The sequence below is a fragment of the Psammomys obesus genome, unplaced genomic scaffold (genome assembly GCF_907164565.1).
Source record: "Psammomys obesus unplaced genomic scaffold, mPsaObe1.curated_primary_1811, whole genome shotgun sequence".
Classification (NCBI taxonomy): domain Eukaryota; kingdom Metazoa; phylum Chordata; class Mammalia; order Rodentia; family Muridae; genus Psammomys; species Psammomys obesus.
The window spans coordinates 16,411,271-16,432,271 of record NW_026585689.1 but is presented as its reverse complement, the minus strand read 5'-3'; the positions used below and the strand labels follow the sequence as shown (position 1 = coordinate 16,432,271).

The 21,001-nt window shown below is 39.6% G+C and overlaps 1 protein-coding gene across 1 annotated transcript in view; it reads left to right on the top strand.

Moving 5' to 3' along the window:
- The first annotated feature begins 307 nt into the window (after nucleotides 1-307).
- The window catches only part of Nsun3 (NOP2/Sun RNA methyltransferase 3), a 58,064-nt gene continuing 37,370 nt past the window's right edge, over nucleotides 308-21,001 (top strand). Inside the window, exons 1-3 of the mRNA XM_055593492.1 lie at nucleotides 308-373; nucleotides 1,214-1,323; nucleotides 14,280-14,620. Coding sequence (XP_055449467.1) covers nucleotides 362-373; nucleotides 1,214-1,323; nucleotides 14,280-14,620 — 463 coding nt within the window. The 5' untranslated portion in view covers nucleotides 308-361. The remainder of the gene's footprint in view (nucleotides 374-1,213; nucleotides 1,324-14,279; nucleotides 14,621-21,001) is intronic.

The window sequence follows — 21,001 nt, the reverse complement described above, 5'->3', positions numbered from 1 at the left end:
CAGGCACGCCTAAGGGAAGCCACGATTTAATCTTTCGGTCGCTTTTCTCAATGAGGGGCTCAGACTTGTAAATTAGCTGTGCCTCTGGTACTAAAACACTGTGACAGCCTAAGGATGACACAGGTCTTGTCCCGACCCCGTAGGCACAGATGAGAAGGGTAACTTTAGAAAGGATCGCTCAGACCCGCTCCTTTGCCCGAGGAAAGAACGCGCAGCGCCTTCGCGGAGCCACAGTCTCGCGAGAACGGGAGGAGGTACTGTGAGGCAACCCGAGCTCTCCGAGTGGAGCCCGGAAGTGCAGCCTGTCTGTGGGTTTCCGCGAATTCTGAAAGAACCGTAGTTCGCGAGCTTAGGCGGGACCATGCTGACTCGGGTGAGGCCCTTGGCGGTCCAGCGCCTGGGACGGAAGCCGCGGAGGGACAGGGCGGACTGGGATGGGAGCCGCACTGCCCAAAGCCTGGAACGAGGCTGAACGTGTTCCTTGTGGGTTCTGTCCACCCGCGCCCGCTGGAGGATCGAGCCTGGGGTCGGCGCTGGGATGCCGGTGCCATTAATACTTTCTGGGCCTGCGGTGCACTTGGGTGACTAGGGGCGCTCCAGAAACTTAGGGCAGCGCGTATTTTCGTAAATAAACTTTATGTTGAAGCAACCTTACGTTTACGGAAAGGTCGCGGTGGTGACCTAGTTCCACAATGTTTGTTTAAAAAAACAAACAAAACGAAAACCCTCTCATGCCTTCTGAAATTTCCTTAGGAGTCACCTGTGCCTTACATTTGTGTAATTACCACTTTGAGAAACGTCATTTTCATAAGTACGTAGAATATCAAAACTATGATTTTGTTACAAGTGAGGTGTTGATCCCATGGCAAGAACTAGCCAGCAGCCCCGTTCGCTGCTGAGGCTATTGGCAGTAGCTGCCTGTGGCTGCAGGAGTTTTATTCTGGGTGTGGCTCCACACCTTGTAATGATCGCACTAATTGAACTGAGCGGATCTTTAAAAAGGACACTGAAGTTTCTTTTGAGGGGAACTTACCTGGGGAGTCTGGGTGGAGTTGGAATAGTTTGGGTCCTTTTTTATTTTCAGAATAAGTTGTGTACATGTATGAGATTCTCAACGAATAAATACAAACAATTTAAGGTCCAGTTAATGTCAGATTTCAATAAATTTGTGACATTACAGTGTGTCTTCAGCAACTTTTTCTTATTGTCATAGCTGAAAGCAAAATCAGAGAGAAAGCTTGCAAAACAGATATGCAGAGTTGTGTTGGATCAGTTTGACAAACAGTATTCCAAAGAACTTGGGGATTCCTGGAATACAATAAGGTTAGTATAACTCATCTGTTGATATTTTATGACAGGACGGTGGAAGTATATAATAGTATATACTGATGAGAGCAACACAGTGAAGGGAAAGATTTAGTATTCATTTTGGGAGGAAGGGTACATTAAGAATAAAGGTGAAGGGATTCCCTAGCTGCCCTCTCCTTCTTGAGCTGTAGAAATGAGGCATAAATGGTTAAAAAAAAATGAAAATGTTACAGGGATAGTAAAAATGAATGGCCCCCCTCTCAAGCAGTTGCTTTTATCTGTAAAGTAGGAATGCACTACATCTTAAAACAATGCTATAATAAAAATCCCAACTTTGAAGAACTTGCACCTTCTGAACTTAAGAAAATAAATCCTTCAAGCCAGTGCTCTATCTTAGCAGTCATACTCACCATCACCATTAGGTCTGTATTTAAGACACGTGCACATGGACAGACGTATCTAAATGTCTTTTTAAAAATAAGCATATAATGCAAAAAAGTAGCAAAGGGGCCTTCGTGGTGTTGAGGTTGAATTGGTGAGAAGAGAAGGCACTTGACATTAAGGGAACATTATTAAGTCCCCAGGGTGAGGACTGTGGGTTGTTGGCTGACCTCCATGCTCATACTCCATAAAAAAACAAAATCAGGTTTTGTTTTAAAGTGCCAAATATCTATCTTTCTTTCTTTCTTTGTGAGTTTTTGCATTGATTGAAATGGTAGTAAATAGGATTTTGTATGAAGTGCCTGATCTGTATAAATGATACAAAGAACACTATGATCCTTTTTATATACAGTCTGTTCATGGGAGAAGTAAATGGAAGGAACTTGGTGAACGTTCCAGAAACATGCAACAATAGGATATTTTATTTGTTGAAGTGTGTGGGTGCCAGTGAAAGCCTCTGGTGCCTTTAGAATTAGCTTGGCAAAAGGAACCAGACATTCAGGAATGAGTGAACATTGCTCAGTCTATTTTGCACAGCAGAAAGGAAAAGTAATATGACTGTAGATAGTCTGAAACTTAACTCGATCAGTAATCTCTCAAATGATTGTTTTATACAATCTCTGAAATTAACTCTATAGGTAGTTCTTCTTAGAATAACTTTAAGCATATTTGGACCAAAGATTAAATCCTACTAATAAAGATAATAAAATAGGAAGTTGTTCAAAGGTGATTTTAGGACATTAAGATATCTAGTAAACAAATATTATGATATGAAAATGCAACTGTTATTTGGACAATTGCTACACTTCATAATGAGTCTTCTATCAAAAAGTGAATAGTGAAGTATATAATGAATTCATGAGGCTTTTAGTATGAAAAGCTATTCATATGAACTACCTAAAGAACTCACACTTTGCATGAATATTGTGTGCAAACAATACCTACTTTAAGTGCTTTGTTTCCTGTCTGAGACTATAGCATACTGTTAAAGTAATTTGCCTAAATTTATTTAGCTGATTAGTAAGTAGAGTTGGGACTTTTGCCCAGTGTGTCTGAGTCCAGATCTCCCACTACTGACAGTACTATGTCTCATACCTGGGATATAATTAGCATACTTGGGTTATTTAAAACAAAAGCTTTGCAAGAAGTATTTTGTCTGGAGACCTTTTAGTAACCTGGCTATTCATAACCTGTAATGAGTTGATTTTCTACTCCATATACCCAGAAAGACTGATAAATTTCTATTTGACCCTGAACAAAACGAGCAGTGAACCTCAAAGCCATTTAATTAGCTGTGCCTTCTGCTCCATCTACCTTTTTGGTAGGATTTCATGGTAATTTAAGTTTTGCATAAACATGTACTAAATTTGCCATAGGCAAAATAAAAGCTTTCTTAGAAAGGCTGACCTTGGAAGGTAGCCTAGGGAAATAAGAACAGAAATACATGTTTTAGAGCTATTTGCAAACAGTTACGTTGTACTTTGTTTAAGTATTTTTACTTTCAGCATTGTTCTCCTTTCCTCTCATCTAGAAAGTAATTCACATTTCTCAGATATCTGTAGCAGTAGGGAAGACTTGGTTTCAAGGTTTCCAAACTTCACCTTTTGCTGTGTTTGCTTCCAGCTTGTTCCCTTCAGGGAAGTCTGTAGCAGAATTTTCCACTTGCATCTATATGATGTCATCTTATACTATGCAGTTCTTTTCCAGATTGAGTGCATTACTTTTGTCTTCTAGCAATCACTCTTAGTTCTCCCTTTCTACATATGTGCATGCTTGCTGTTACTATCTTCTAAACCCGTGTTACTCTGAGGATTTACTTAGGTTCTCTTGGAGGGATCACTGTGAATCTTGTGTCTTTACTTCATTGTACCTTTATTATCTTTGCTATAAAGAAATTGTATTTACTGGGAAGCAAGTCTGGGATTTTCCCTCAGCTCCCTAGAGGTGATCTCTGAGTCCTTGAAATGTACTGATAATGCCCAGATAAGAGTCAGGTCTTTATCTGGGGAGTTGTGCCACACCTGCTAATCTAAGGGAACAACTTCCAGAGGGGTTGATGTCTAGTTAAAGTTGCCTGTATGGATGGACAGTCAGTTAACTTCATGACAGACTCTTCAAAAAAGCTAGATTTTGTAAGCATCCTTAGCTGGCAATATTACCCCATGCTGCTCCATGTTTCTACTGGAGCCAACAATAAGTTGTCTCTTCCCACGACATATTTGAGTTTGAGTGCTTTTGCTCTCGTACACCACACCCATGAGTGCAAGCACAACAGTTTTCATTGTGTTCTGTGACTTGAGGAGCGAGGGGTTGACCCCTGGGATCCCTGAAGTTGTAGTTCCGATGCACACTGCACAGTCTTGGCAAATCTGTATCTGTGTATTACCACAAATCACTCTCTTCCCTAGCACCCTCCCCAGAGGCTGTTGCTTCTCTCTAGGAATTTTTTTTTTTTTACTTTAATTTATTTTTATGTGCATTGGTGGTTAGCTTGCATGTATGCCTTTGTGAAGCGTCAGATCTTGGAGTTACAGACAGTTGTGAGCTGCCATGTGGGTGCTGGGAATTGAACCCAGGCCCTCTGAAGGAGCAATCAGTGCTCTTAACCGCTGAGCCATCTCTCCAGCCCCCTCTAAGAATGTTTTTTATTTGGATACACTATAAACTCTGTCACTACTGTTAACTTTACCTCATCTCTCTGTCATGTTGCAGTAGCCATCATCTCCAAACTTTTGTTGGCTTTCTTTAGCTTCTACTGTCACAACATTGTGCTCCCTGCGCTGGCATGGCACTGTGTTGCAGGTAATACTCTCATCATTTTAAAACCAACCACAATCCCCTGTATAGCCTTCTGAGGTATAGTAGTTTCCACTCACAGATAGTCAGATGGAAACACACAGAGTCAGATAACTGGTGAAGGAATGAATACACATCACCTCTTTGGAGAGGGCTTGTAGATTATTCATAATCACTGTCATGCTGCTTCTTACTGCTGCTGTATTCCATTGTGCCACCCTGTCCACAGACCCTCTTTAAGCCTTCACTGTATATGGTATTACATCTGAACCAAAAATCTTAGGAGTGTAGAGGCTTCTTTTTGAGACTAGATTCTCTGCCTCCTCCTTCCTTATATTAGTTAGGAGCGTGCCTTCAAGTCTCTCAGCATCTTGTAGCCCATAACCTAGATAAATTATTGAAATCATTGCCATAACTGTAAGACAAGCAAATTACTATCTATTCCATATAGTTATAAACCCTAGTGGTTGTCAACCTTCCTAATGCTGTGATGCTCTAATATAGTTCCACAGTATTATAATGACCTTTAACCATAAAGTTATTTCCATTGCTACTTCATAACTAGTTTTGCTACATTATGAATTGTAGTGTAAATATCTGTGCTTTCTGGTGGTCTTAGGCAACCCCTGTGAAGCATTGCCAGGAGACTGTGAGAAGTCGTAGTCCCTTGTTAAAATCTCTGAAGAGTAAAGATGAATTGCCTTGGAAATAACTTCAGTGTGTTTCCATGAATCCTTTATTTCTGAGACCAACTCTTAAAATGGCCAGTTGAATACCCTCTAGTGGACAGTATGGGCATTGCACAAGGACATGCTTTTTTTTTTTTTTTCAACCCTGGAAATGTAAACTATAACTGTACAGTTAGCTTCATCACTGAAGAGAATGTTGGAGAGGGAACAGAATAGCAGAAGAAAAAATGTAACAGGAAAGCTTAATAAAGGGGAGGGGTGTGAAGGTGGAACTGGGAGGAAAGGAGGGAGGGGACTGGGATCAGGCTGTAAAGTGATTAAATAAAGAAAAACAAAATGAAAACAAAAAGATTGCATTACCAAATAACAATGTAATTTTCAACATTTTTATTTTTTAAGTGCTTGACTTTCATTAAAATAGTAATTATAGGGCTGAAGGTATATATCACTGGTAGAGAACATAGTCAGCATCCATGAGACACTAGGGTTCATCATGGCACCAAAATTAGAGTAAGAGTAATGGGTAAGAAATCCATGAACAAAACTGATTCTTTTACTTTATCCATAGCTTAAGCATCCAAAGTCTCTTTACATAAAATTTAAACATAAAAATATATATTAAAAATAGATATTGCATATAGCTAAAGCATAGTATTTATTTAGAGAATGAATAAATCTTAGCAAGAAGACAGTAATGACTTGGCATGCTGTAATAACAATAAGAAACATGAGTTTCAAAGACTTTCGTAGGGATAGACAGAGCAAGTTTCAGTGGTCTCTAAGCCCTTTCAAAAGGTAGGTGGGACTATCCTCCCATCAACCCAAGCCAGTACTTATTGTCCTTTCCCAATTTTCCATTCTCTGGTTCTTCTATAACCAGAAAGGAACAAAAATGCAACAAAACAAAACACACATTTATATATTCACAATTAGAGCCGTACCTTCTCCATCCTGACTTCTATTCAGCATTTCATTTTTAAATTATTTTTTAGATTTATTTATTTTGTTTTATTAGTATTTTGCTTGCATTGGTGTCTGTATGTACCGTATATGCCTGAAGAGGTCAGAAAAGGGCATCAGATCCCTGGAACTGGAGTTAAAAGTGGTTGTGAGTACTGGGAATAAAGCCTGGGTCCTCTATGAGAACAACAAATGCTCTTAATGTCTGTCCATTTATCTAGCCTTTATAAAGTACTTCCCTAGGATGTCAAACTTTACATATGCCCAAGATGTGGGATGTCGGTGTCAGGTATTAGAAAGTAACTGGAAAATTGTTTGACAGCTAAGAGGTTTTCTATGGCTTGATTTCAATGAACTACAATTGACAGCTCATTAAAATATTTTTGGTTATGGATCAATAATAGTTTTGGAGATGTAACTTAAAAGAATTGAAGATGGGAAACATGACAAGTGTATTTAATTTTACAAAGCATTTAATTTTATTTGACCTAAGTGGGAATTTTCCCTACCGTATAAAAGTCCAACATAGGTATAAAATTGATATCAAACCTTGAATCATTCTAGCAAAAAGTAATCTCCTTTTTTTTTTTTTTTGGCTATTTGAGACAGGATTTTTCTGTGCAGGCTTGGCAGTCCTGTAGTTCACTCTGTTGACAAGGCTGGCCTCAAAGTCAGAGATCCATCTGCCTCTGCCTCTCATATTACGGAATTAAAGGTATTCACCACCACCACCCGGATTTCTTGTCAAATCTTAGTCTTATCTTTAATAAATATCAAATTTTAAACAAATTTGTATTAAAAGTTGTTGATAATGAAATCTAAAAATAATGATTATTACACTTAGAGATTTAAGACCACTAGGAAAACAAATGTTACAGTACATGTGAAGTGAGTTTATGAGTGGGCATGCCAGGGAAGTGTAAATAAAATGGTGAATAAAAATGGTGTCCAAACATAAAAATACATTGGAAAAGCTTAAAGAAAGGAAGAATGTATTTTTACTTATTAAAGAAGCATCAGTACATGAGCTTTAAGTGGACAGTGGAGGCTCAAGTCAGTCCAGTATTCATGTTCCTCAGGGTGAATTTATTTATAATTGTTTGAGTTTTGAGACAGGGTCTTGATGTGTAGCACAGTCTATCTCAGACTCTGGAATACTGGAATTGAGGGAGTCATACCCCATATCCTGCTCACAGATGCATTAAAAAATGTTTTAAATTAGCATGTATTAGTTATACATAATAGGTTTCATTATGGCATTTTTCTACCAAAGTCCAGCTTTGGCAGATCCAGGGGAAAAACTAAACCAGACAGAATCCAGCATTTGGTTTACCTCTTAGGTTGCTGAGCTGATGGCTCAGGCAGAGGATTGAAAGAACAAGAAAGAGGGGAGGGAGCCAAGGATTCCTTCTCTAGTGATTTGGGAGTGGCTGCACTGTGGCTAACATGAAAAACTTAAACTGATCACTTTTTTTCCTGCAGCCAGGGTGGCAAAAAGCAGCTTCTAGCCAAAAACTGCAGGGGATTGTAAAAGGAGGCTCTTTTTCTGTAGATAAGCCTCTATGCAGAGATCTCCAGTAAACTTAAGTATGCTTGCTGATGGCAGGGCCCTGAGTCTGTTAACTTGTTTGTGAATCTGCAAGGGAATAGGAAATAAGAGATAGGAAATAGACCACACACACACATAGAAGCATTCAAGAGGAAAAGGTGGATAAAGTTAAAAACTTCGTTTACTGTTTGGTCACAATTTTATGCTTGTCTATGTCAGAAAAGGAATTACCTTATAGCCAAAAAAAAAAAAAGCAATTAATCACAAAACAGATAAATTTGAAAATTAAAACATCTTTTTTCATTAAAACTAAACATTTCTTACCTATGTATCCATCATATAAGTTCATAGTGAGTTCAGAGTGACAAAGGTTGACAAGGCCTAAAGGTTAACAGTGTCCAAGAGGTTACAAGAATATATGTCTTTTCGATTAGGACTGACCTGGCTATACATTTTCCAGCTATCTCTTAGTTTATAGTGAGTGTAGGACAATAATTTTTATCTGTCTTTCATTCCAAGATACAAAGTAAATTTAGAATGACAGTATGTTATTTCATAATCAGACAAGGTATAAAGATTTACAACAAAACAGTTTGTAATTTTTAACATTGAGGTTTGTTTTTAATTTAGACATTTCTTGGTAGCTCCGTTATATTCTGGGTTCATGGGAAGTTCAAACCAACTTGCCTATCTTTATGGTACATACCAGGATTCGTGGTCCCATCTCTAGAGTTAGAGCTCTTCTGAAACCACAAATCTGCCTCAAGCCTGTCTCCTTGTGAGGCATCTGGAGGACCACAAAAGTACTTCCTGCAACTGTAAACTTTCTATTAACTTTTCAACTTCTGAAATTGTTTGAATCAAATCAGGAATTCTACAATCAGGAATTAATTCATCTGAACAGCAGTACATCTTAATAAAGATCCTCTAGGAGGATTGTTCAATCATGAGTGGACAAGTACCCAGAAAATGAGGGTTCAACCCCTGCCAGATTTTTGAGATATACAGCAGCAGAAAAAGAAGGGGTATCAGAGGCTGGAAGCAATTCTGAGTGTGTATTCTGGTACAGACCTTGCAAAATACCAGACTACCTTCCAGAAAGCCCACGGGCCTGCTTCTGCAATTCAGTGACTCTTGGCAATTTCCATGCATGTACATAATGTATTTGATCATATTCATACACTTTGTTGCCTTCTCTTGTCTTGTCCCCCCTTTACTGATTATGATAGTATTTTTCCCAAGTACCCTACTTTTACTTTCATGTCTTATGTGTATATGTGTGTGTCTTTGTATGAGTGTGCAAGTGCTTGTGTGTGTAGCCTAATGACTGTCATTAAGGTTGTCTATTAGAGCATGGGTTATAGTTTACAGAAGCGTGGGCAATTTACCACTGGCTGCACCAATTAAAAAAAAAGTGTTTCTTTGTCTTCCACTAACCGTTAAGTGTGTTTAAGTCTTCATGAGTCCCCTTCCCTTCCAGGGTAAGGTGCTGACTGGCCAGATCTTGTGCATGTAATAACACTGCTGTGAGTCCAAGAATACAACAGCCATGTCATCCAGAGAAGTCAGCAATCCACCCAACCCCCATCTTTCTCTTTGTTCTGCTTCTTCCAAAATATCCCTTGACCTTTGGGAAAACTATGATAGAGATGTGTCATTTAGAGCTGGACATTCAACAGTTATTTATTCTCAACACTCTTGCCAGCTATGAGTTTCTACATTCATTCTTGACCACCGGGGGTAAGGGTGTGGGGGGAAAACACAGCTTTGAGGAAAGCTGATAGCACACTGTTCTAGTTCTTTGTGCATAAATAGTTGTGTCTAGGTCATTGACTTTGAAGGTGCCAGTCATGCTAGCTTCAGATATACATGATTTCTCTAGACCTAGGAGACCAGTAACTGAAATAGCATAATTGTATAGTCTATCTTTGAATTTTTTAAAATTCTACTTGTCCAGAGCTGCGGTCTAAAAGAAGTAGCTCATTCTGTGTGTGTGTGTGTGTGTGTGTGTGTGTGTTGGTTGTGCGTGTGCGCGTATGCTTTGAGTCTGACTCCATATCTGCCAAGAGAAGGAGGCACTGCTGCTCAGAGGAGCTGAGTCCTATAATGGTATAATGTGGCACTTTCCAGGACTTAGATGCACCAGCCTCAGCAGCTCCTAGCAGTGCTTCATTGGGGTGGTCCAGTTGTAGCTGTTCCTAGGGGGAAAGCTATTTTATTTTTGAAACAATAGGCCTGCCTCAGTACAGTAGGATAGAAATGCTCTAGCTCTCTCCCTTCTGTACCTTTAATGCTGTAGGATCAGGGTTTCAGGGAGAATCATTTATGTTAGACACTTCAAAAAGTTGAAGCAAGAGTTCAGTCTAGACCTGATAGTGACATTTTGTCTCAAACGAACGTTTTTCACAGGAATTCAAATGGTTCAATGAGTCTAGGTGTAGATCATGAGGGACTCCAATTTTACTTGTTTTAGTGAGACTTTAGTTTGACTAGTTTGTAAATGAAGGAAAATAATTTCTGAAGATTTCTGCTTCACCACCGCAACAGTTAATTTCATATATCATTGGGGTCTCTGTTATGGGTTATTAATATTTATTTTGATTTATCTTTCAGTTAAGCAGTGGTTATTCCTAAACCGGCTGTTTACCAAATCACCACATAGAGACTAGGATATATTTAATTAACCTAGAGCACAGTGCTGGGCAATGATTATTCCATCCTAAACCTCCAAGCCTGCATAGTTTCCTGCCATTCAGATTTTACCCATTATACTTGCTTTTAGTCATATCTTAGGTCTGGTTCATCTCTCCTCATGGTTCTAAGACCTCTCCTGCAGATCTCTGCTCTCCTCCTCCTCCTCCTCCCCCCCCCTCGCTTTCTTCTCCTCCCCTCTGGACCAGGATCTCCCACCCTATTCTCTCCCTTGCTCAGCATTGTGGCTGATTGTTTTATTGACAATACAAAGAACAAATGGTGGCATGTTTACACACTGCAATGTCTGGATTGAAACTAGATAGTGGGGTAGAGATATCACCATTTGAATGAACAATAGTAAATTGTATACATTTCACAAGAACATTATAACCACATGTCTCTCATCCTTAAGTCTGTGAATCACTCCCTTTCACTAACTCAAAGTTTTAAATGCCACTCTGTCCATATCATCCACCATGAGCCAACACCACAATGGGATGCCAGCCCTTCCTCACACCTGAGCATGTGCAGTTGCTTTTGTCCTGGAACTTCTTGTTTTTTTCAATTAGCATATTAGATAATAGTCAAGGACAAGGATGTTCCAAAACTAATAATCCTTCATAAACATTATTCTTCTACTAAGAAAGCTCAAAGAATATCTTAATAAGTAAAAACAACCTTTTGGGGGTTAGAATGACTGAATGCAATGGCAATGTTAATCCTCCCCCAAGTTTAATGCTTTTAATATAATCCTTACTGAACTTTCTATATACACGATTCCTATACTTTTTCTTCTCTTTTTTTTCTTCTATTTATTCTTCTCTATTACAGTACATCAAATCACAGCCTCTCAGTTCCCCAACATACTTTCCCTAATTTTAAGGAGGTTCTCACTCTAGCACAATCTGGAATTCATTAAATAACCCAGTCTGGCCTTGAACTTACTGTGATCCTTCTGCCTTACCTTCTTGACTTTTGGGATTATGAGTATGTGCCACAGTTTTTTTTGTTGTTGTTGTTGTTGTTGTTGTTTTGTTTAGCTTTTGTTTTTTTACCTGATCAATTGATTCCTAAATTCCCTTGAAAAAATAAAAATCCAAGAATATCTTTGGGTATTTCTTAAAAGAAACACTGTCTGAGACCAAAGAGTTGAGAGTACCCCTTGTTTCTTAAGAGCTGTGCAGGTGATGTAAGCTGAGCCACTCCAGACTGTTGCACACGACTGTCAGCATTGAGCAAATTTCCATCCAGTGTGGGGAATGTGAGTGGTACACAAATTCTTAAAATGTATAGTGACAGTCTCAATTTCAGTTTGCTGTCTGTGCTAAAGCTGTAGTTCCCAAAGTGTGCTCCAAAAGAACAGAGGTCATTGTACCACCTGAAAAGTTGTTAGAAACTAGATTTTCGGACTCTGGGTGGGGTAGATAAAAGAAATGCTTACTGAGCAAGCATGACCTCAGCTCATGTTCACTAAACACTACTGCACACATCTAAAATCTCAGCAGTGCTAGAGCAAAATAGGAACTGGAGGAAGGCGATTTACTTGAAAGCTGGAGGGCTGGCCAGCCTCCAGGAAGTGAGTGCACTCAGTTGCACTCATGACAGCTGAGTGCAGCAGCAGAAACGAGAGTCCCTGCCTCCAGGAAGGTGCACATGGGTGACTACTGATGCCCAGTTGTTGTTTGGCCTCCACATGCACACTGAGATGTATATGCGCCCACACTTTTGCACATGCACACCATACACTGTATACACACACAGATAAGTAAATGAGTCACCATTTTTACAAAATGAGTTTTCTTTAAAAGAAACAAAAATTTCAGGCCTGATTCTGCTGAATCAGTAACTCCAAGCAGGATCCAGTGGCAAAATAAATACAATAGATGTACGGTCTGTAGTAAGCAAGAGGCAATGAAAGGTGAAGGCAGCCCACATTTGGGGTGTAATTGAAATTCACATGGCGTGCATGAGTCACAGGTGTTACATTTCAATCCAGCCATTTCTCACATAAGCAACTTCAGGGTGAGTAGCAGCTGGAATTTATTTAATTGACCATGGTTAATGAGACTCCCAAATAACTGAGCCAGAAAGGTCAGCTAGTAAATAAATTAAATGTTTCCTGCTGCATCATCTGTCGGTTGATGTGAGCTTGTGATTGTCAAGAGACCTAATTGTTGCTGGAATACAAATCTATGAAGGAAAAGCTGCTGGGGAAGCCTGTGCCATAAGTCCAATAAGCGATGCTTAAATCATCCTTGGGTCTGTATCATCTGAGCCTCTTGTCACCTCATTAATTCTATTACTGGAGAGTTTCCCCAAAGGTAGCTTTGCAAACCCTTATTGCTGTTGGAAAAGAGCTTAATGCTCACCCTTCAAACATTATTTTTGTGATAGTACTTTTCCCTCTACTGTAAAGAGTCCCTGGCTTTAAATTCCTTTAACTAAGGAAAATCTTTCTTTGTGCAAATGCTGACAGACAAAAACATTTTTCCTCCATTTTATGTTTTGAAAGGTCTGTCATTATTAAATTTGAGCCTGTACAAGTTTATGTGTGCCGTGTGTGCAGGACGCATCAGGGGCCAGAAAGGGAGCTACATACAGTTGTGAGTTGTCATGTGGGTCCCGAGAACTGTAATGTGGCTCCTCTCCAAGATGAGTCTTACTGACCCATCTCTATTCCCACCAAAAACACCTTCTGGCAGATTCAAAGCTATGTAAAATCTAGCTGTGCTGCTTTTAGAGGGCAAGACTTCAGTGGGTACTTCAGAAGGAAGTAAGGCATTCCTCTATGATTTACAGCTTAAGTGTGTGTGTGTGTGTGTGTGTGTGTGTGTGTGTGTTAGAGAGAGAGAGAGAGATATCTTTCTGTGCTGTATGCATGTGAGTATGCCGTTGCACATGCTGGTACAGGTGTGTGTATCTGCCCATCATGCAGAGGTTTGAACAGAACTTCAGGTGTCTTCCTCAACTGTGTTCTGCCTTACAGCCTGGAGATAGTGTCTCTCATAGAACTGCAAGCTCGCTGTTACCTGGCAGGGAGCTCAGCCGTCTGCCCCTTAGGGCTGGGCTTATAGGTATGCATAGCCTTCCTGACTTTGTAGCTGGCTGCTGGGTATACTCACGTTTGTAAAGCAAGTTCTCTTACCTTCTACCTTCTTCCCAGCCTCTTTGCAATCCTAATACATTAATCAAAATTAATTTTAAAATAAGCTACAATGAAGAAAATCATATTTTTAAGTAGAATCAGTGTGAGCTGTGTCAGAGCCTTCTGAGGCAAAAGGAAAAGTCAAGAAGACCAATCCGGTATTAGTCAGTTTTTAGGTTGCTGTGTCAGAGTAAGTTATGGAAGTGATGTAAAGTGATGGACTTATTCTGCTCATAGATTTAGAAGTGTCAGTTCACAGTCAGTGGGAAGAACTTAGTGGACCAAAGCCACTCTCATCATCAGGGCCTGGATACAGAAAAGGTGATGGGAGAGGCTGTGGCAACATTTACCTCCCCTGGACACAGCCCCAGTGATTGTTACCTCCCAACCAGGCCCACATCTGGCTTTTCATCATCTCCAATTACGGATTGTATATGAACCCACCAGGGATTAATCTATTGATTAGGCAAGAGCCTCACCAACTAATCATCTCGCAGACACATCCAGAGGAGTGCATTACTAAATCTACTTGTTTCTCAGCCCAGTCACTGGCAGTGCAGAATAACCATTGCAGATTCTGTCTGAAAAATCACAGGTAAATCAAGTGTAAACCTACGACCACATTCACACTATCAGTTGTTAAAATCACACTAGTTCGTGATCCTGCTACTCATTTATTGTTCTGTTGCTGCCATAGGGATATTCTAATATCTCCATCACTGTGGCAATATGCTGTCCTCTTCAACCGATTCAATTATCCTTTTGAACTGGAAAAAGACTTATATTTGAGGGGCTATCGAACCCTTCAAGGCTCTTTACCATATTATCCTAAATCAATGAAGTGCTACCTCAGCCGAACTCCAGATCGAATGCCTTCAGAACGACATCAGACTGGAAACTTGAAAAAGTACTATCTCCTCAATGCTGCTTCTCTTCTGCCAGTCCTGGCTCTGGAACTGAGTGATGGGGAGGCAGTCCTGGACTTGTGTGCCGCTCCTGGGGGCAAATCCGTAGCTCTGCTGCAGTGTGCATATCCAGGTATTGTCTGTTCTTTCTACACCTCACATTGTTTCACATATCAGCATTTCAAGTACCTTGAAAATATATGAAGAGGAATGTGAGAATGAGTGTGCTCAGTTAGGAAGCCAGAATAAGAGGAAACCATGAGTAAGAATGAAAACTACAGCCGAGGAAATAAGTGTACAGAGCATTGTTTTCCTGTTGTCTGGTTACAAAAGTACATTTTGGGAACATAAATCTCCCAGAGAATAAAAGGGAATGCTCATAAGCTAATTGCAGAAGGTTTGGGGACTTCCGTTAGCTTTTTGTGTTTAGTTTCACTTGGGGATGGCACTCAGGGTTTCTCTCAGACTGAGTAAGTACTCTGCCACTGAATTCCTTACACTTGACAGGTTTGTCTGGATGTCATTGTCATAGCTCTTTGTAAATCCATTTAAAACTATTGTGTTGCGTTATTCCTTAAGCCATGTGGTTCTAAAGGGGTTCTGTTCAGTAGATTATGTACAGAAGTTCAAGTTTTCGAATATTCTTTTTTTAAATATATAATTTATATTTATTTTATATAAATATATTTATAATTATGTATTATTTATATTTATATGATATGTATAAATTCATTCTATCAGTTCTGTTCTTTTTTTAACTTTAATTAATTACACTTTATTCACTTTGTATCCCCCTGTAAGCCCCTTTCTCCTCCCCTTCTAATCCCACCTTTCCTCCCCCTTCTTCATGCATGCCCCTCCCCAAGTCCACTGATATGGGAGGTCCCCCTCTCCTTCCTTCTGATCCTAGTCTATCAGGTCTCATCAGGAATAGCTGCATTGTCATCTTCTGTGGCCTGGTAAGGCTGCTCCCCCCTCAGGGGGAGGTGATCAAAGAGCAGGCCAATCAGTTTATGTCAGAAGCAGTCCCTGTTCCCATTACTAGGGCACCCACTTGGACACTGCATTGAATATTCTTATTTGAGAAGTAGCAAGAGGTTTCTGGAGGTACCCTGCTGGTTGAGGTTGCAGTTCTTGCCTGGACCGGATAGCCATTTTGAATTGGGCACTAAAGGCAGAACTCCCTCCCCTCCACAGGATCTCTGCTCTGCCTGACTTCATCTGGACAGTATCTTTAGATACAGACTTCCCTAACTACCCTGGGTGTGTGGCCTCTGTTGCTCTCCTTTTTGTGGGCCTATATGTTAATTAGGTACTGACATTCTATTCATATGATAGGAGTGTGCTGTATAATGCAAATCAAGCATCCTTAAAGTGCCTAATTCCAACCAATTATGTACACCTCTTCTTGGAGCCCCCTACCCACTCCCCTAGGGGTATATAACTTCTGTTCTCTGGAATTAAAGTTGAACTTGCCATCAGCTGTTCACAGGGTGTCTGATCCTTGTAGGGTTCTTGCAGGCCATTCCAGGCATTCTAGTTTCCTGCCCCTCCTGAATTTGAGGCGCTGCTGGGAGGCAACTCCCAGGCAGGAGGAGAACCACCAGAGGTGAAAATAATTTGACATTTTTCAGAGTACTTAGGTAATAACACTTGATCACACAATCACAATAAAGGTGTTAGAGGAAGTATTTTACACTTAGAGGTCTGAAATTATTTTATTCCTAGAGGACAGGCAAGTTCTACTAACCACATATGGCAAAAGAAGCTAGTACTAAACAATGCAGTAAGTTCTTCTATAGTGACATTATTATTGTTGTTAATATTGGTATAAAGTCTAGGTGCTGGGGATATGTCTCAGCCAGTACAGTGCTTGCCATGTAAACATGAGGACTTAATCAGCTTGGCTTCACCGCACTCACATTTAAAAGAAAACACTATGAGTATTGACTTTTGCCTGGAATCTTAGCACTGAGACAAGAAGGTCCTGGGGCTATGGTGGAGAGCAGTGGACAAAGATTTCAACCTTTGCTCCCTCTACATGCTGCTTAACTACCCATGTAGTGACATTCATGAACATGTACACACACACACATACATGCACACACAAAATAAGTCCATTTCATTGTAAATGACTTTCTTAATAATATAGGTATTATTTTGCTAAAATTTTTAAAACCATAGTCCTAGTTTTTCTGGATGTTAGTTATTATGACAAGAGGCAAAGTCAGTTGCAATTGTATTTGGTTGTGTTTTATGATCTTATTTTTATATATTGTTCACACAGATGAAAAACAGTAATACTGAGGGCTGTGCTATAATGGTCACAATGGTGTTTAAATTTCTTCTGAGTGATGTTTGCAAGTAGCCAGGTGCAGCAGGCATTATTTTAATGATCTGTTAGGTGAGCACACTTTAAAATATGATTTCCAGTTTTTCAACAGTGAACCTGAAGCCCATTTATTTACTTGCTTAGTTGTTAGCACATTCTCAACAAAGAAATCAGAGGTGCCTAGGACCGGCCCCCTCGGGTGCCCCGCGTCTAAGGGAGAATCAGGGAATTTGGATATCAGGAAGGCACAGATAGGCGAAATGACAGTCAGACCCACACCAGGTGGTATTGGTTTGGATCTTTTGCATTTTACTGAAGTCAAGCCAACACTTTTATAGTAATCTTACAAAGAAGCACCTTAAAGTTGACATATCCCCTGGAACGTTTATAAAGTTTATATTTTAACTGAAAGAGTAACCTGGTAGAAGCAGTGTCTACAAAAAATCTTGGCCTAACAGCCTCTTAAGCAGAGCAAACATAGAACTAGTGACTTGTTTGCCAATTTAGCAAGTAGAGGGCCAGGGGCTTGTTAAACTTGTGGTCTGTTTACGTAGTTTATTGTTAGTTAATTAGGGGTTGTTAATAATCCTCCGAACTAGGTCGGCTAATGATTTACAATCTTTCCTTAGATAAGATGCTTGAACTAGCCTGTCCGTAAAACTTACAGTATAATACAAAACTTTTTGACCTCCTATGTTTGCCTATCTTCTTTCTGCCTCATCATGAATACCTGTGTTAGGTAATGGTTTTGTAGTAGCTTTACTGCGGTGGGAATATCCAGAGCATTTATCCTAACAGATCCTGATTAAACATTTTCTTTAGAAAGCCCTAAAACTCTTGTCCTTTTACTACCTACAATGTTTGGTTTTTCCACAAGCAATTCCTGATGCTGAATCTGATTTATTACGTCTCCTAAATTTTATTTTTCTTCTACTCTTATTTGCTAAAGCTCTTAGTGATCTATTAGAAATGTTTCCTTGAATAGTTAATTGTACTGTTTCAAGAATAATAGAGAAACAGCAAAAAAGCTAATCAATTTAATCCTGCGACCAAGTAAGCGTGGGACTTAAAATACGTCTTTTGGCTTAGATGGCCATGTTAGGGTTCTTTGCTAGGGACTTCCAGGAAGCTGATTCCCGTAGGAAACGTGTCTTCTCATCTGTTTGCATAATTTTATGCTTGCATAAACACATGCTTATGCTATACAGACTTTCTGGAGTTAGTGTAGCACAGAGGCTTTTTCATCCTTTTAAACAACCTTGTTTGTGCACGCACAAACAAGTACCCAAGGAGGTCAGAAGGGAGCTTTGAGTAGGCTGGAAATAGAGGCAGCTGTGAGCCAGCAGCCAAGGACACTCAAACTCTGGTCCTCTAAAAGAGCAGCAAGAACTCTTACTAGCTGAGCCTTGTCTTCAGCCTTTTCGTGTTTTAAATTGTACTTTTTGGATGTATTGGAGGCTTCTAAACTCTAGCACATTCTTTCTTTAGATTATGACTGAGTGAGAAGCTTACTTTTTTTTTTATTTGTAAAATTGGTGAATGGCCATGTGTAAGAAGATGTCTGTAAAAAGTGGATGATTAAAAAGTGGTTTGTTCAGATCCTCCAAGCTTGCCTGTCTCTTAGAAAGGTATTATTTTTCCCAGGAAATGCATGCTGTAGCTTGTAGACTGCTAAGTTACCTCTTCCTTTGAGAACATTTGCTGTTGAAATAAAAAATTTTGGAAACATGTTCAAAATATGAAGCCAGTTGTACTTGGCTAGTGATATCAATATATTGATTTTTAGGAGAAAAAAAAACCTGAATGTTTTAAATTTCTGATATAACTCTACGACTGAAGCTTTCTGTATTTTGGCATAAGAAATAAAAATAAATAATAAGGCTACATTTTAATAAGGCTACATTATTATTTTTATAATCTGAGCTGTGCTTGGAATCATTTATTACAAGGAGTATTTGTTATACCCACTATTTATGTGTTCCTTTATGATGTACTTATATCGATTCTTACAAGCTTATAAATTTCAGGTATAGACTGTTTAATATTTTAAAAAGTGGAAAAGAAATATCTGAATCTCATTCCATTTTGACAAGTGGCATTTTAATATTAACCCACCTCATGCATAAGTTATAGATACTTTACCCATTTGTAGTGAGGAAGGTGATGGCTCAGGAATCCAAAGGCAAACGGATAACATTCTAGGACTTTGAAGAGGGGAAGAGTGCCCTCTAAGACAGTGAACTATCATACCAGCAGTGTTCCAAATGAAGAAGCTTTCTATCTAAGTAGGACTAATGATAATGGTTCCCTACAAGTCACTGTTGTCTTCATGCTGATATTTTAAGCCCAAATTCAGTTAGCCACAGTATTCAAATGTGGAATGCAGAAGCAATGCTAGTCAGTGCTTACAGAAAATCAAAACTTAAAATAATGGCTTTATGTGCAGTTCATACAGCGAATTTCATGACATCCACACTAGACATTATCTTAGGCAACAAAGCTGGAGGCTTTGATTGGTGAAATAGCTTAAGGTGATTAAAGAATTAGCTTACTTGTCTGTCTGTTGATCCAGTTGCTTTCACCTACACGACAGTGATGGGCTGTCTTTCTTCTTTTTTAATTAAAACAGCTTTTGAGTTGTGCTGGTTTTACTGAAAAAGAGCAAACAATTATGATCCTAAATAGTAAAACATGAACTGTTAACCAAGGATGATGCAACTTAATGGAGTGGCATGGTCAAGCTTCTCCACAAGGACTGTAGTCCATCTAGAGTGAAATTCTCCTACTTCCAGTGGTATGGTTTACCCATGTAGTTAACTTTTGGTAGTAGGAACAATTAGAACGAACCCTTTGTTTAGTTATATTTACTCTTTAAGCTATTCCTTTAAATCTGTAGACATTTTTTCAGTATTTAGTATTTCAGTATTTAGTATTTCAGTATTTAGTATTTCAGTATTTAGTATTTAGTATTTTAGTATTATGCTTTTATTTAACCTTTGAGGGCTTGTCATAATATATTTCAAGGTGAATCTGGTTGTGTTGGATCTGATGTGACCATTGACATCCCTGTGTCTGGATTTTTGTATCTTTCTCTAGATTTGGGGAGATTTCTAGTGAAGTGTGTTCTACTCCATCGATGTCCTTACTTCCTTCTTGAACCCCTACAACTCATACTTTTGCTCTTTTGATAGTAACATCAAATTCTCACAGACTTTCTTCATCTCCACCCCTTTTATTTGTTTCGTTTTTTTTCAACAGTATGTTTTCAAATAATCTGCTTTCAAGGCAACTGGCATTTTGTTGTTGTTTGATCTGCTCTGCTGTTACTGCCTTTTATTGCATTTAAATATTTTTTTGATTTTTTAAAAATATTTTATTAAATTTATTCATTTTTTTTTATCCCAGTACAGCCCCCTCCCTCCTCTTTTCCCAGTTACACCATCCTAAACTCCACCCTCTTTTCCCTCCTCCCCTTTTTCGCAGGAAAGGGGAGCCACCACCACCACTCCTGCACTACAAATCCAGCCCAGCACATCAAGGTGCATCAGGAATTAGCACATCCTCTTCTACTGAGGCCAGAAAAGGCAGCCCAGTTAGGGGAAAGCAGCAGAGTCCTGCTGGAGTCTCTCAGAGGACAGCTATGCTAGGCTCCTGTCTGCAAGCGTAGCAGAGCATCATTAATAGTGCCAGGAGTTGGCTGTCTCTGTGGGGTTGGTCTCGAGTTGGAACAGTCATGGGTTGGCCATTCCCTCATTCTCTGCTCCGTCTTTTTCCCTGCACATCTGTAGACAAGGTAAATTTGGGGTGGAAAGTTTATGCGTGGGTTGGTATCTTCCTCTCTCCACTGGAAGTCCTGGCTGGCTAGGAGGTAGCCACTTCAGTCTCCATGTCCCCTGAAGTTAGAAGTCTCAGCTAGAGTCACCCCATATCCTCCCAGGAGCCTACCTATTCTGTGGAAGTTCTCCAGTTTGTTTCCAAGATGTCCTCCCCCACTGGTTTCACTTCTCTCACCCTGCCCTCTTCCCTCCCCCACTCTCCCCACATCTTTTCCCTACCCTCATTCCTATCCCCATGCCCTCCCCCACCGAGTTCCCTCTTTTCAGTCACTTTTGAAGTAGATTCTATTTTCCCCTTCTGAGTTGTTTGATGTTTTAGAGTCCCTTTATTCTTTTGTTTATCTGT